The 12,994-nt window shown below is 38.9% G+C and overlaps 1 protein-coding gene across 2 annotated transcripts in view; it reads right to left on the reverse strand.

Moving 5' to 3' along the window:
- IMPG1 (interphotoreceptor matrix proteoglycan 1) overlaps positions 1–12,994 on the reverse strand; it is a 145,078-nt gene that overhangs the window by 78,564 nt on the left and 53,520 nt on the right. For both annotated transcript variants that reach the window (XM_011965840.1, XM_011965839.1), the window contains 3 exons: positions 5,952–6,010; positions 2,271–2,291; positions 265–512 (listed from right to left, as the gene is read on the reverse strand). In XM_011965840.1, coding sequence (XP_011821230.1) covers positions 265–512; positions 2,271–2,291; positions 5,952–6,010 — 328 coding nt within the window. The remainder of the gene's footprint in view (positions 1–264; positions 513–2,270; positions 2,292–5,951; positions 6,011–12,994) is intronic.

Here is a 12,994-nt window from a genome sequence, read left to right on the forward strand (position 1 = left end):
CTGGCTGTCTACAGTTGACTTGGAACCGAACTGAAACCCTTGGATTCTCCTAGAACTGCCCTTGGTAAGAAGTGGGTACCAAAGACATCAAATGAGACACAGGAAGGAGTGAGAAAAGCTAGAAATGATACCATACATGTTCCCGTCACAGTAATGATTGACTTTAGAAGACCCAAGTTAAAATGACAGTTTCCATGAAACATTCACATTCTTAGTCTCTGTCAAAATGAGAATAAACTCAGAACTAAGCAATCACTAACTGACCATCAGTGAACTGAATTGTCCCCACATCCAAAGATTGCTCTTCCTCTAGTGCTTTGCTGATCAGCCTTTTGAGGTCTGCAGCTGTGAGATAAATTTCTGGTTGCTTGTCCTCCTCCATGGTTCCATGATAGACTTCCTCACTTTCAATTTTGTTGGAATCAAAAGACGGGAGGTCACTTGCAGGGCTTTTTGCTTCTGCACTGTGTCTCTTAAAGATAGCTGTAAGTTCCATCTCTGTGGAGCTTGAGCTGTGGGTAGCAGAAGACACATTCCCCACCCAAAGCCGTTGTTACATGCCTTGTAAAGAGAGCCACTAGATTGCTACAAAGCTTCAGGATAGCTTCCACCTCTTTCCTGATGGGCTCTGAGAGAATATCCCACTAAAACATTTCAACATTTATCAGAAACTTAAAATATGAAAAAAGAACAAACATATATTTTGGTTCTAAAATAGAATGGCGGGAGGGAGCTCAGTCCACCATAAAGAAGGATTACTAACTGAATCAAGTGACTATAGATTTTTACTTCAGGTTTTTGTTTGTTTGTTTTTTCCGACAGGGTCTCACTCTGTTACCCAGGCTGGAGTGCATTGGCATGATCATGGCTCACTGCAGCCTCGAAGTCCTGGGGCTCAGGTGATCCTTCTGCCTTATCCCCCAGCATAGCTGGGAATGCGGGAAGGAGGTGGGCTAATTTTAAAGTTTTTTTGTAGAGACAGTGTCTTGCCATGTTGTCCAGACTGGTTTCAAACTCATGGCTCAAGCGATCTGCCTGCTGTGGCCTCCCAAAGTGCTGGGGTTACAGGCCTCAGCCACTGTGCCCACCTAGGTCTTTTTGAAAAAGTGTTTTTTGTCAAAAGTTGCTGGTATTGACCACTATTTTTTGTGATCTTATAAGTCATGCCGTGCCAATCAGGAAGAAGGACGAAATACCCTTTCTTCTACAAATAGCCTCCTTTAGGAAGGTCTATGAAATAGCAATGTAAGACATAGCAGCAGTAGGATAATAGTATGTATATATATACACACACACTATATGTATGTAAAAAAGTCCAAATTGCCCTTCTATATACCCATATATATGTTGTAACCAAGTAACCAAGTCAAAGGTTCAGTTCTTAAGGCTATTTCTTTCCTACTTTTTTTCTAAGAAGTATTTTTTAAATAAAAAATTACAACTTTAATTGAAACATAACACTCTTTTCCCTCAAGCTGCTTTTAAAATAACATCTTAGAAGGAAGGTGTGAGAAAAGAGAAAGATAAGCAGTACATAGGTAGCTGTATTTATTATCCTATTCATTAACTCAAAGCTTTTTTGCATGCAAAAGTGAAACAGGATTCTTTATGTCTCTCCCCTCAGGAATCAGGTTTAACCTTTAGTTCATGTCATAAATCTATACAGAGTGATGTAGAAGTGTTTTAAGGCCACAGAAACTGATCATGTGTATTCTTGGTGGTTTTTCAGACCATACAATCATTTAGAGTCTATTGTTTGTTATTTCACTAGTCAATTACAGAGCCAAAGTTGGATTCTTATTACTGAGCTCTCCAACGTATAGTGGGCTCTTTTCTCAGTTCACATGGACTTTGGAAAGGAGCAAATTAGTTTCTCTGTTTTATCCCAGACTTCGGTTGATTCCACGTATATGTGTGCTTTCAGATAGACAACTGCCCAATACAAATGGCATTTAAGAAATAAAGTATGCTTGCAGCACAGAAATGTGTTTTTATTTTCTGACTATACCTTGAGTATGATAAAATCCTGTTCAGTTGACCAAGGAAATGTATACCTATATACCACATAGTGACTTTGATTAGAGAGTTTTTTTCTTTAACTCTTTTACTGGGTAATTGTTCAATTACTTCCATTCAAATAAGAAACCATCAAAAAGTAATGGGCTTATCCCAGACATTATACGTAAAAATTATTTGTGCAAAATCAGTATATAAATTTGGGGGAGGGGGAAATGTACTATATTTCAAAACATAAAAAAAGTCCAAATTACCCATCTTTTTCTTTCTTTGGTCTTCATTTCATCATGCACAATGGAAACATGAAAAAGAGAAAAAATTTTAATGACATTTATTGAGACATTCAATGAATTATTTTATATACAAAAGAAAAAAAATTTCCTTCCATTGTCTCTTATGTTTGCCCAGAGCTTTGAAGGAAACATATAAACTGCCATCAGAATTTGAATGGAAACTTTGAGAGCGATATGAATCTAAGGAAGTAAACATCATTATGTGTTTCTGATTAGGATTTGAGCCTTAGTTCTAAGATTATCTGTACTTTGGTCTTCTTCTTAAATTCCTTAATGTCTTCATATTCCACCTAAAGAGGCTGGAAATCTATCCTATATGTTTTACATTTTGGGTGGTGCTGGTGCAGGAACATTTTTAAAAAGTACTTTGTAAATGGATTTCTCAGTTCTTACTGGCATTAAATGATTAGTTTATTCTTGAAGATAATTTATCTGAGGCAAAACCATGGAACTGGTGTTTTCTTGAGTGATTATTTTTTGAATTGTTGTAATCAGTAAGCTTTGAGGGATTGGTTCAATTCACCATGGGACAGCTTGCAAGAAAAACTAACACTTGTTCACTGGGTGAGTGGTCTGTACCAGAACATTTACATGCATTCTCATTTAATCTTTTCAGCAATGTAATCCCAGCTTCACAGAAAAGGGAACAGGCACATAGAAGGAGGTGTCAAATGGGAATTGCAGGGTTGAAACCCTGGCTTTCCTGACCGCAAGCCTGGCTCATTTTTCCATGCTACCACCTGCTTGTGCATGAAAAAAGACCATTTACTCATCAAACTGATGAAAGCATTTTGGACTCCTTTGGACATATGTGTGAACTCAGTTTAGTAGCTATGTCCAGCTTTCTCCTTTTGCATTTCAAATGGTAGTTGCTGCCAAAGACACTCTACACATGTGATAGGATTGGCGTTGTTGCCCTTTCTGCCTGGACTATCTGAACTAATCGAACTTTCATCCCCAGATGTAATGTGACTGAAATGTACCTGCTACAGGCATACCACAACCCTCCTTCTGTGGAGGCAAGGAAGAATCTATGACTATCTAACTAGTGCCGCTGTATGGGGTGAGATCTCCTTTTCTACCAACCAGACATTCATCCTGCCTCTTGCTTGTTTTCAGCAATAGTTTGTAATCCATGTGGTTCTGTAAAGAGGCCAGACTTCCTGGGTCAAGACCCTAGTCCTGTTAATTTTTAAATAATTGTTTCATTGAGGTATCATTGTGATAAACAAATGGGACGTATTAATGGTATACAATCCAAGAATTTTGATGCCGTACACCTATCAAACCATTACCACAATCAAGATAGTGAGCATATTCATCATCTGCAAAGCTTACTCATCCTACAGTGTCATTCTTCCCCTCCTATCCCTATCTGCCTCACCTTCCTAAGCAACTGCTGATCTGTTTCCTGTTACTGTAAATTGGTTTGCATTTTCTAGAGTCTATTATAAATAAAATAATGATGTACTTTTGTTTGGCTTCTTTCACTCAACATAGTTATTTTGAGATGAACCCATGTTGTTGTGTATTCCAACAGTTCATTTCTTTGTTGAGAAGTTGTCTATGGTAAGAATATGTGAGAATTTCTTGCTCTGTTGATAGACATTTGGGTTATTTCCAGGTCTTGGTTATTAAGAATAAAGTGGCTTTGAACATTTGTGCACAAGTATTTGAAGGAGTATACTCTCCAACAAGACTGCATGATTGTTAATAGTTTTCTGCCTTTGCTGAGAGATAAAGCAATATTTAAAGTGGAATTTTCATTGTTCATCCTCATAATTGTGTTAATGATACGTTCTAGCTACTTCCCAGTCACGTTGAATTCAGTGAAGTCACTGATAAAAAAGTATTTGTTAAATTATAAATCAACCTTTATACAAATGAGCTGGAGGAAAGTCAGTACCAGGAGACTCACAGGGTTTTTGGTCTTCTTCAGGGATCTGGCCCACAAGAAAAGCAATTTCCTTAATAATATGTTTACTTTATAATATTGTGAGCATCATTATTAATGATTACAATTTTGCCACTGTCATGATCATATTATTTATTGTATTCAAGGGCCAAAATATTTTATTGTGGACTAAATCTTCATGTCATCACGGAAATCACTGGGAAAATGTGATCAAACTTACTTTGTAAGCATCTTTGGCAGAAATAATAATAAATCCTTACAAAGATAAGCACTTGGTAAAAATTCATTGTCAAGGGATATATCTTTAAAATATTTACCTTGCAAAATTTCATCATCTAACATTTTGGTTTACTTCTAAAACACATTGTTTAAACACTTGTTTTTCATTTATTGAAGGGAGGTGGATAATGAGCATTTTAATATTCACCAAAAGAACTGTTCCCATCATTTCCTTCAGCTTTAAATGAAAAATTTGTTCTTCCACTGCAGTGGTTTATTCAGAAAACGTCTGCATTTATGCAGAATATTTTTCTGTCAACTTTTATTTTTCTCTAATCCATCTGATTTCACAGAAAATACTACAGAGCAGCATCTTGAAATAAAGAAAAATGAGTCTGCTTTGGTAGATATTAAGGGTTTCATCTTTTATAACTTTCACTTTTCAGTATTTCCTTTCTCTGGAGTTATACAAATCAGAGAGGCCTGATAGCTTTGGAAGAAATAAACCAAGAGAGCTCCCTGCAAAGCTATTTCTTTTTCTGCGCCTGTGGAGCCCTTGCTCTGTGCATCTTCTTGCTTTAAGACAGTAGGCAGTGAAGGAGCCGGAACACTCCTGGGGAAGCCCACTCTCCTTGGTTTACCAAGCTCGTTTGGGGCAAGAAATCTCATTCTGCTCATACCAGGACTGACACTTACCCTGTGGCACATTTTAAAAATAGCATATTTTGAGTTCACCTGTAGATGTTTTGAAAAATGAGAACTTAAAGAAAAGATTTAAAAATTATTTCCCTCAATCATGAACCCACATGAGAGTGTTGTGATGCTGATGGATACAGCCCTCCTTGTGCCAAAGATGTGGGAACATGGTTAAACCCTCTTTAGTGTGGCACTGTCTTATGATCTTATGTTTTTATTTAAAATTTTAATTTAATAATTTTTGAGTGGTAATAGAATACTATGAGTCAGATGTCAAAATGACATAAAAGGTATATTTTAGAATGTCTTGCTTATGCTCCTATTCCTTTCCATCCCATTTTCCCAACTCTTCTACCCTGATAGTGATGACTTTTTATTGTTCACTTATCTCTCTTGGGCAGCATGGTTTGTTTAAATAGTGATGCTATTTAGCATCCCATAGGAAACCAGGCAATCAGACACCAAGGCGCTTAATTGCTATCTTGTTTTCATCTGTCTCTACTGAGGTAGTTTCCTAAGAAGCTCATTCATAACCACATGGCCAAGGACAGCAGATGAGCTCTCTATAGAGAGCAGTATTTCTGATTCCCAGAAGAAGGAAGGAATACAGGTCCTGTGCTACCCCTTAAGAATCACCTGGAGTCATGTTCTAATTAGACAGTTCCTTTATCTGAAACGTACTCCGTTTCCAGGATTTGGCAGAGCTAAACAACTGGGGAAAAAGGACCTTATAATCCTCATGACATTGCTTTTAAAAAAGGATAGGAAGAAAGTAATTTAAAAATTGAGAAGAGTTTGATTCTCTTACTTACCTAAATCCTAACACATGGATTTTTTTGAATCCTGGAAGTTTGTTAAATATCTTTTGCATCTGCAGAGACAAAAACATTTATAAAATACTCTTTGGTTCTACTGGGTCAGTTCTTGCCTAACTGAAAAACCTAAACACTTTTGATGAGTTAGGGGAAGAGCTGAAAATGGAAAATTATTATTTTTTCTTTTAAAAAAAATCTCTCCAAATTAATCAGATGAAAATGAAAAATTGAAACAACTAAAGAGGCCAAACTCTTTGTTCCTAGTGATTTCAAGTATTTTCCTATTTATTTAAAAACTGTAACTGGGTAGTTCTGATTTGCTCTTATGGTTACTTTAAATAAAATATAAAATAGCTTTAAGGTGATATTTGAAGGAAACTTTTTGTTGATAGGAGTTTTGCTTATACACATAGAGTAATATTTTGTGACTGTAATTATAACTAGAGGTAGCTATAATATTTTAACTATGATATTTTCTGAATTAATGATATGGCTTGGAAAATATCTATAATGTGAAAGGGATGATTACATTCAAAATGGCAGCTGCACCTAAACAAAGTGGTAGAAATAGATTCTAATCTAATAGATTAGATTTACTCTTAGATTCATATGGACTTCACAATAAATTTTCTTAATTAATTTGACCTTACTAATGAGGCCTGTTATCATAATATTTTATAATTGCTGTACTAACTAATCCTTAAGCTACCACAGCCTGGCCATTCTCTCCAGGCCACCGTCTCTCCTGCTCTCTCTAAATCCAGTGGCAATTTCTGTTCCCCATCTACAGTGTTCCTGCTCTTTCCTGGTTCTTCTTCCACTTCTCTGACCACTCTCTCCATATTCCTTGCTCCATCCTATTCCTGTATTTACTTTCTACTTTAAACATAAGGAGCCTTCGAGTTTTCACCTTCAGCCTCCCTGCTTCACTCACTCTCTCTTTTCTTCTGGAAGCTCTACTGTAGATGCTCTGCTAGGCTCTGGGGACACTGTCACATGGACAAGTACTGCCCCATCCAGCTTTCCCGCTGGAAACTGGGAGGGAAGAGAGACTAAGATGAATGGATAGTGGTTGAGTAGTGAAGTTTGGGAGAGAAAGCAGGGTGAAAGGTGAGACTGAACAGGTGAGCAAACACCCATCCCTTTCCTCTCTTTCCTTTCCTCTCTTCCCTGTCTCCTCTCTCCTATCCTTGTCCCCAGGGGATCTCATTTTCTCCCGTGGCTTAATTGATCAGTGCTATACGCAGCCTTGAGTTCTCCACATAAATATCCCAACATTTGCCACTAAGTGAATCTGCCCAAACCAGGACCATTCTCTTCTTCTCAAATCTGCCTATGTCCTCAGCCTCTTTGCCTCAGACGGGGTCATGAATCCCGATTGTCTTCCATGCTAGAAAGCGCAGCATCCCTAGATACCTTCCCTCCCACCCCTCACATGCAGACACTGACTCTGGTTGGTTTGAATTCCACAAGGTCTTTTATTTTCCCCATGTTCTTATTCACAGGGCTGGCACACCCTCCCTATCCCCACTCCTGCACTGCTGAAATGGGTTTACGTGTGTGAGTGGGCAGAGAAGAAATGGTTTTCTGGGTGTGTTGGGAGAGGAGGAAGGAGAAGGTATCTCCTTGACTACTTTTATTTCGAAGTTAACTTTTTTATTAAGAATCTTCACTAACAATTCCTTGCTGGACCCACTGAACAAGATCCAACTGTTTAGAGTGTCATTTAAGACCCTCCAGAATCTGCACCCCACCCTCAGGTACCTTACCGTTCACTTCCTGCTATCATTATCCCCTTGACCAATATCTTGTCCTTTACTGACACTAAGCTAACCCCTGTTCCTTCCCACACACAATATACACTTCTGTTTCTTCAGGTTCCTATGAATTATTTTCTCTTCAATTTTTCCACCTTCTGCTTATTAACTTTCCCTCCTCCCCACACTGCACCCATTTTCAAAGCCAGCTCAGACATCTTCTGTACTGAAAAGCGTTTGTAGAGCCCCAAAATCAGGTTCAATTATTTCTTCTCTTTGCTATTCTAGAGCTTATTGCAGTATACCCCATAAAAGTCTGTGAGGTACATGTCAGTTTCCCTCACTGAGATCATGATCTTTGGTCATGTCTTGTTTATTCTTTTCTTTACCTCCCTCCTTCTATTTAGCAGATTGTCATACACATAGTAGGGACTCAGCAAATTTTGTTTAATTGAGTTGAGTGCATCTCTTCATTCTCTAAATTCATTACCATTCCACTGTGTTGTCACCATATCAAAAATTACTGCCAGCTCTACATTATTCGTGTGAAGGACTACAGCAGTGATGCACAGATAATCCCCAAATCACTTACACTGGGCTTTAGACTGCAGTACAATTTCTTTTCCCCCAGCAGACTGATTTACCTTCTAATTATATATATGTTTGATGACAATATTAAAAGCAGTTTCATTCCCTGAACATAATTGGAACCACAGTGATGAAGGTAGCTCAGCTTTTGAGTGATGAGGAGCTATATGTACAGGATGGGGTTTAAATATTGGTTCTGCTACTTTCTAGCTGCAAGATCCTGAGTTTATTGCTCAATCTCTCTGAATCTTGGTCTCCTTACCCAAAAAGGAATAACAATGACAACTAATAAGTAACAAGTGCCTGGCACACAGCTGGGCAGTTAGTGATTTGTATTATTTACTTTCTTATTCTCTACTTCTTCTACTGGATTACCAGCTCCTGAGAGCCCACTTTTCTCTTACTCCCCTAAGTGAGCACACGGCATGGAGCCTGGAAAGAGCAGAGCAAGTCTTTAGTTAGTCATTTTTGAAACTCAGAGGGAGGAAGGACAGGAGGAGGGTCCCTAGAGAGGACAGTAGCAGAAGGCCTGGGGAGCAAGTTTCTGTGTCTCCATCCACAACCTGCCATGGGCTCAACAGAAATCTAGGAAGTTGGGTTTTGCAAAGCTAGTCTTTATTCTGAGGGCAGGCAGGAAGGTCTGTGTACATGCTTCATGTCTGCTGTGGCTTCCTAGGACAAACAGCTTTGGGACCACGGGGAATTTGCCATGCCATTTCAGTAACCGCTCCAGGGATTTAACATTTAAATCTGAGCTGCAGTTTCTGGAGCAACAGATTCAGATCCTAAACCATCCATTTTTCTTCTCCAGGATACCAGAGATGCTGTTACACACATGAAAACAGTCAATCGACCCTGGGACTGGCACTGTAGATGTCTGCAGCGGCAGCATCAGCAACAGGGAGCACTGCAGGGGAGAGCCCTCCTCCTCTCCAGGAGGGCTCCATGGCACTGGCTTGGGTGGAAGGGATTTATCGTTCGTGTTCATGCCCTCTTTGTGAACCTGTCTGGGACTGATTAAGAATCAACTTTGTTTAGGAGTGTGAGGAAGGCATCTAGGGAGGAGATGACAAAAGCCTCAGTTAATTCTGCTAAATAATCTTCTGGGGACCTTCTAGTCATGGAGCACTAACCACTAAATTGCTAATTAAGTGCCCAGTTAACCTTATTAATAATACTGAATGCACAGGGGCCTCCCTGATTCTGCTGGAATGTATGTTAACTGGGCTATAAAAAGGCAGTCGTGTTGAGTTCTCATGAATGTTTGCACAGGAGAAAGCATTCAGACAACAACTAAATGATTCCTTTTGACATTTGTATTAAATTGCTCATTAGGTTTATTGTGGAAATTAAATTACTGCAAAGCACTGTCCATTAATTCCTGATTAGGCCCGAATGTCTGTGCTAATGCAGGCATTGGGCTGTGGTGGGGCTGATTAGTTATCTGATGGCAGGCTGTGAGGTGGTTGGGGCCCTGCTGGGGAGCCTGGTGAGGGAACAGATGCTGTAAGCAGAGGGGTTCCATCTTAGAGAAATCAGTGACGACTGTGCAAACGGAACCAGCAGGACTGATGCCAGGGGTCTCTGGAACAAGACTGGGCAGGGCATACTCTTCTTTGGCTTATAAGTTTTTCAGAGGCTAGCAAGACATGCCTGTTTGGCTGGGCGTGGTGGCTCACGCCTGTAATCCCAGCACTTTGGGAGGCCGAGGAGGGTGGATCACCTGAGGTCAGGAGTTCGAGACCAGCCTGAGCAACATGGTGAAATCCTGTCTCTACTAAAAATACAAAATTAGCTGGCCGTGGTGGTGCATGCCTGTAATTTCAGCTACTTGGGAGGCTGAGGTAGGAGAATTGCTTGAACCCAGGAGGTGGAGGTTGCAGTGAGCTGAGATTCACCATTGCACTCCAGCCTGGGCAAACAAGAGTTAAACTCCATCTCAAAAAAAAAAAAAAAAAAAGAAAAAGAAAGAAAAGAAAAAGACAGAAGACATGCCCATTTGATGATGACACATTAGTCCTTTCCCACAAATATTTATTCGGGAAAAAAAGGAGGCATGGCATGGTGGTTAAGAGCAAGAGTTCTGGTGCCAGGCTGCCTGGGTTGGAATCTTGGTTTTGCTAGATAATAAATGTGGCACCGTTGGACATATTAATCTCCTTTCCTCAGTCCCCTCTTATAAAAAGAGGAAATAATATTACTCACTTATAGAATGAAAAGTTAAATGAGTTAGTACAGGTGAAGCATTAAGAAAAGTACTAGCTATTATGTCTATACACAGCAGTTTCGACTTGGAAAGGAACTCTGAAGTCATCTTCTACAATTTCTAAGTGAGGAAGTTAGGCTAGGGATCTCCAATTTCTCAGAGCTAATTTTTTGGCAAAACCAGGACTAGAACTCTGATTTTTAAAAAATCCCAATATATTTGCATTACTCTACATCAAATTGTTGTAGGTGTTTAGAAAATTGACAATAGATCATCGAAGAGCCTATGGCCAGTTATTCTACTTTGAAGATATTCTGACTATATTAAGGAGTTGCCAAAAAGAATGTTCCAAAGAAAAATAGTTTGTTAACAAATTATTCTTTAATTCATTTGTTCTAATAATCCATGTCTGAATTAGTTTTCTGGTTCATAAATGCCCCATGCTGCCTTTTACTTTGACGTTTGTAGAAAGAATTCTTTACATTTTATTGACTGAATGCTGATGCAGAGAGAGGCTGGAGGTTAAGAATGTTTCACTTATTCATCTCCTCTCCGGGTGAGAAGAGATATGTTTGAATTCTCCAAGTATGAGAAGGAGGCCTGTTTGTTCCCTGGCCATGCTGAGTAAGATTCATGTGCACTCCTGTTGTCCACAAATGTAGTTCTTGGTTATATAATCTCATGGATGCTTCTATTTTCAGTTGCATTTATACAAATGATTACTGAGTAGTTAACTGCATCCCAAACTCTGTATTAGAAGGTCAGGCATCAGAGATTGAAAGAACAGCTCCTGTTCTCTAGGAGAAGCTCATAGCCTGGTGGCGATGAGTAGGGTGAATGAAGAGGGAGGAACAGAGACAGCAAAGGCCATAGACACATAAGCAAGCAATATCAAGAAAGGGTGTTGTGAAAGAAATGAGTGAGCCCAGGAGAGACACTGGATGCAGAATGGGTAGAGGAAACTTTCCATGTTGAAGTATGTAAAACAAGACTTGGGGAAGGGCATGCTAGACAGAGCAGACAGCACATGTAAAGGCTAAACAGTTGGAAAAATTGGAAATAGTTTGCATTCCTGGAAACTAGAGTGAAAAGGAGGGGGATGATAAGGAACTGGTATACGGTGAGGTCAAAAAAAAAAAAAAAAAGGCAGAGATCTTATTATGGCATATAGATGCCACACTCAGCATAGTAGCTGGATTTATCCTGCAGGGAATTGAAGAGCCTTTGAATTTAATTAGGGACAGACAGATATAACAAAGGTCAGAGATGGAAGAGACATCTTGGGAAAGCTCCTCAGTTTATTAATTAATGACATGGACAATATAATTGCCTTCCTCTTATCACCCATGAAAAATATTATGTCTTTAAATTGCATCAAACTGTAAAAATAGAAGTATTATGTAAAGACAAAGCATTATGAATTAAGAATTTATATTTTAATCCAGTATCTTCTCTACTTGGTGCCTAATATTCATTTTATTTAATTTAAATCTACTTTATTGAGGTATAATTGACATATCAAAAGCTGTCCATATTTAACATATACATCTTGATGAATTTGTCTATAAGTATATACCAGTGAAACCATCACCATAATGGTCGTCTAAGCTATAGAGCATCTGCATAATGTCTTTCAGTTAAATGAGATTTTAAAACCTACTAATTTTTATTTATTTATTTTAACTTTCATTCATTTATTTTTTGAGACAAAGTTTCACTCTTTCACCCAGGCTGGAGTGAAGTGGCGCGATCTTGGGTCACTGCCACCTCTGCCCCCTGGGTTCAAGCAGTTCTCCTGCCTCAGCCTTCCGAGTAGCTGGGATTACAGGCACCCACCACCGCACCCAGCTAATTTTTGTATTTTTAGTAGAGACGGGGTTTTGCCATGTTGGCCAGGCTGGTCTTGAATTGCTGACCTCAAATTTCTGATCTGCCCGCTTTGGCCTCCCAAAGTGCTAGGATTACAGGCATGAGCCACTGTGGTTGGCAAAACCTACTAATTTTTAAAGAAAACATAAATGTAAACACAGTAGTCCCTTTCTATCCTCTGTGGAGGGTACACTCTAAGACCCCATGGATGCCTGAAATTATGGAGAGTACCTAATCCCATATATGCTATTTTTTTTCCATACATACATACCTATGATAAAGTTTAATTTATAAATTAGGCACAGTAAAAGATTTACAACAGTAACTAATAATGAAATAGAACAATTGTAACAACATACTACAAGAAAAGTTATGTCAATGTGGTCTCTCTCTCTCTCAGTATAATGCCTATGTGATGAGGCGAAGTAAGGTAAATGGTATAGAAATTGTGACATATGTTAGGCGACTATTGACCTTCTTAATGAATTGTTTATTTCTGGAATTTTCAATTTAATATTTTTGGACTATAGTTGACAGGGTAACCGAAACTGTGGATAGAGGGGGCAGGTGGGGACCACTGCAGGTTTCGAGAATAGAAAAGCTGGAATAAAAAACTTTCC

The sequence above is a fragment of the Mandrillus leucophaeus genome, unplaced genomic scaffold, assembly GCF_000951045.1.
Source record: "Mandrillus leucophaeus isolate KB7577 unplaced genomic scaffold, Mleu.le_1.0 Scaffold738, whole genome shotgun sequence".
NCBI lineage: Eukaryota > Metazoa > Chordata > Mammalia > Primates > Cercopithecidae > Mandrillus > Mandrillus leucophaeus.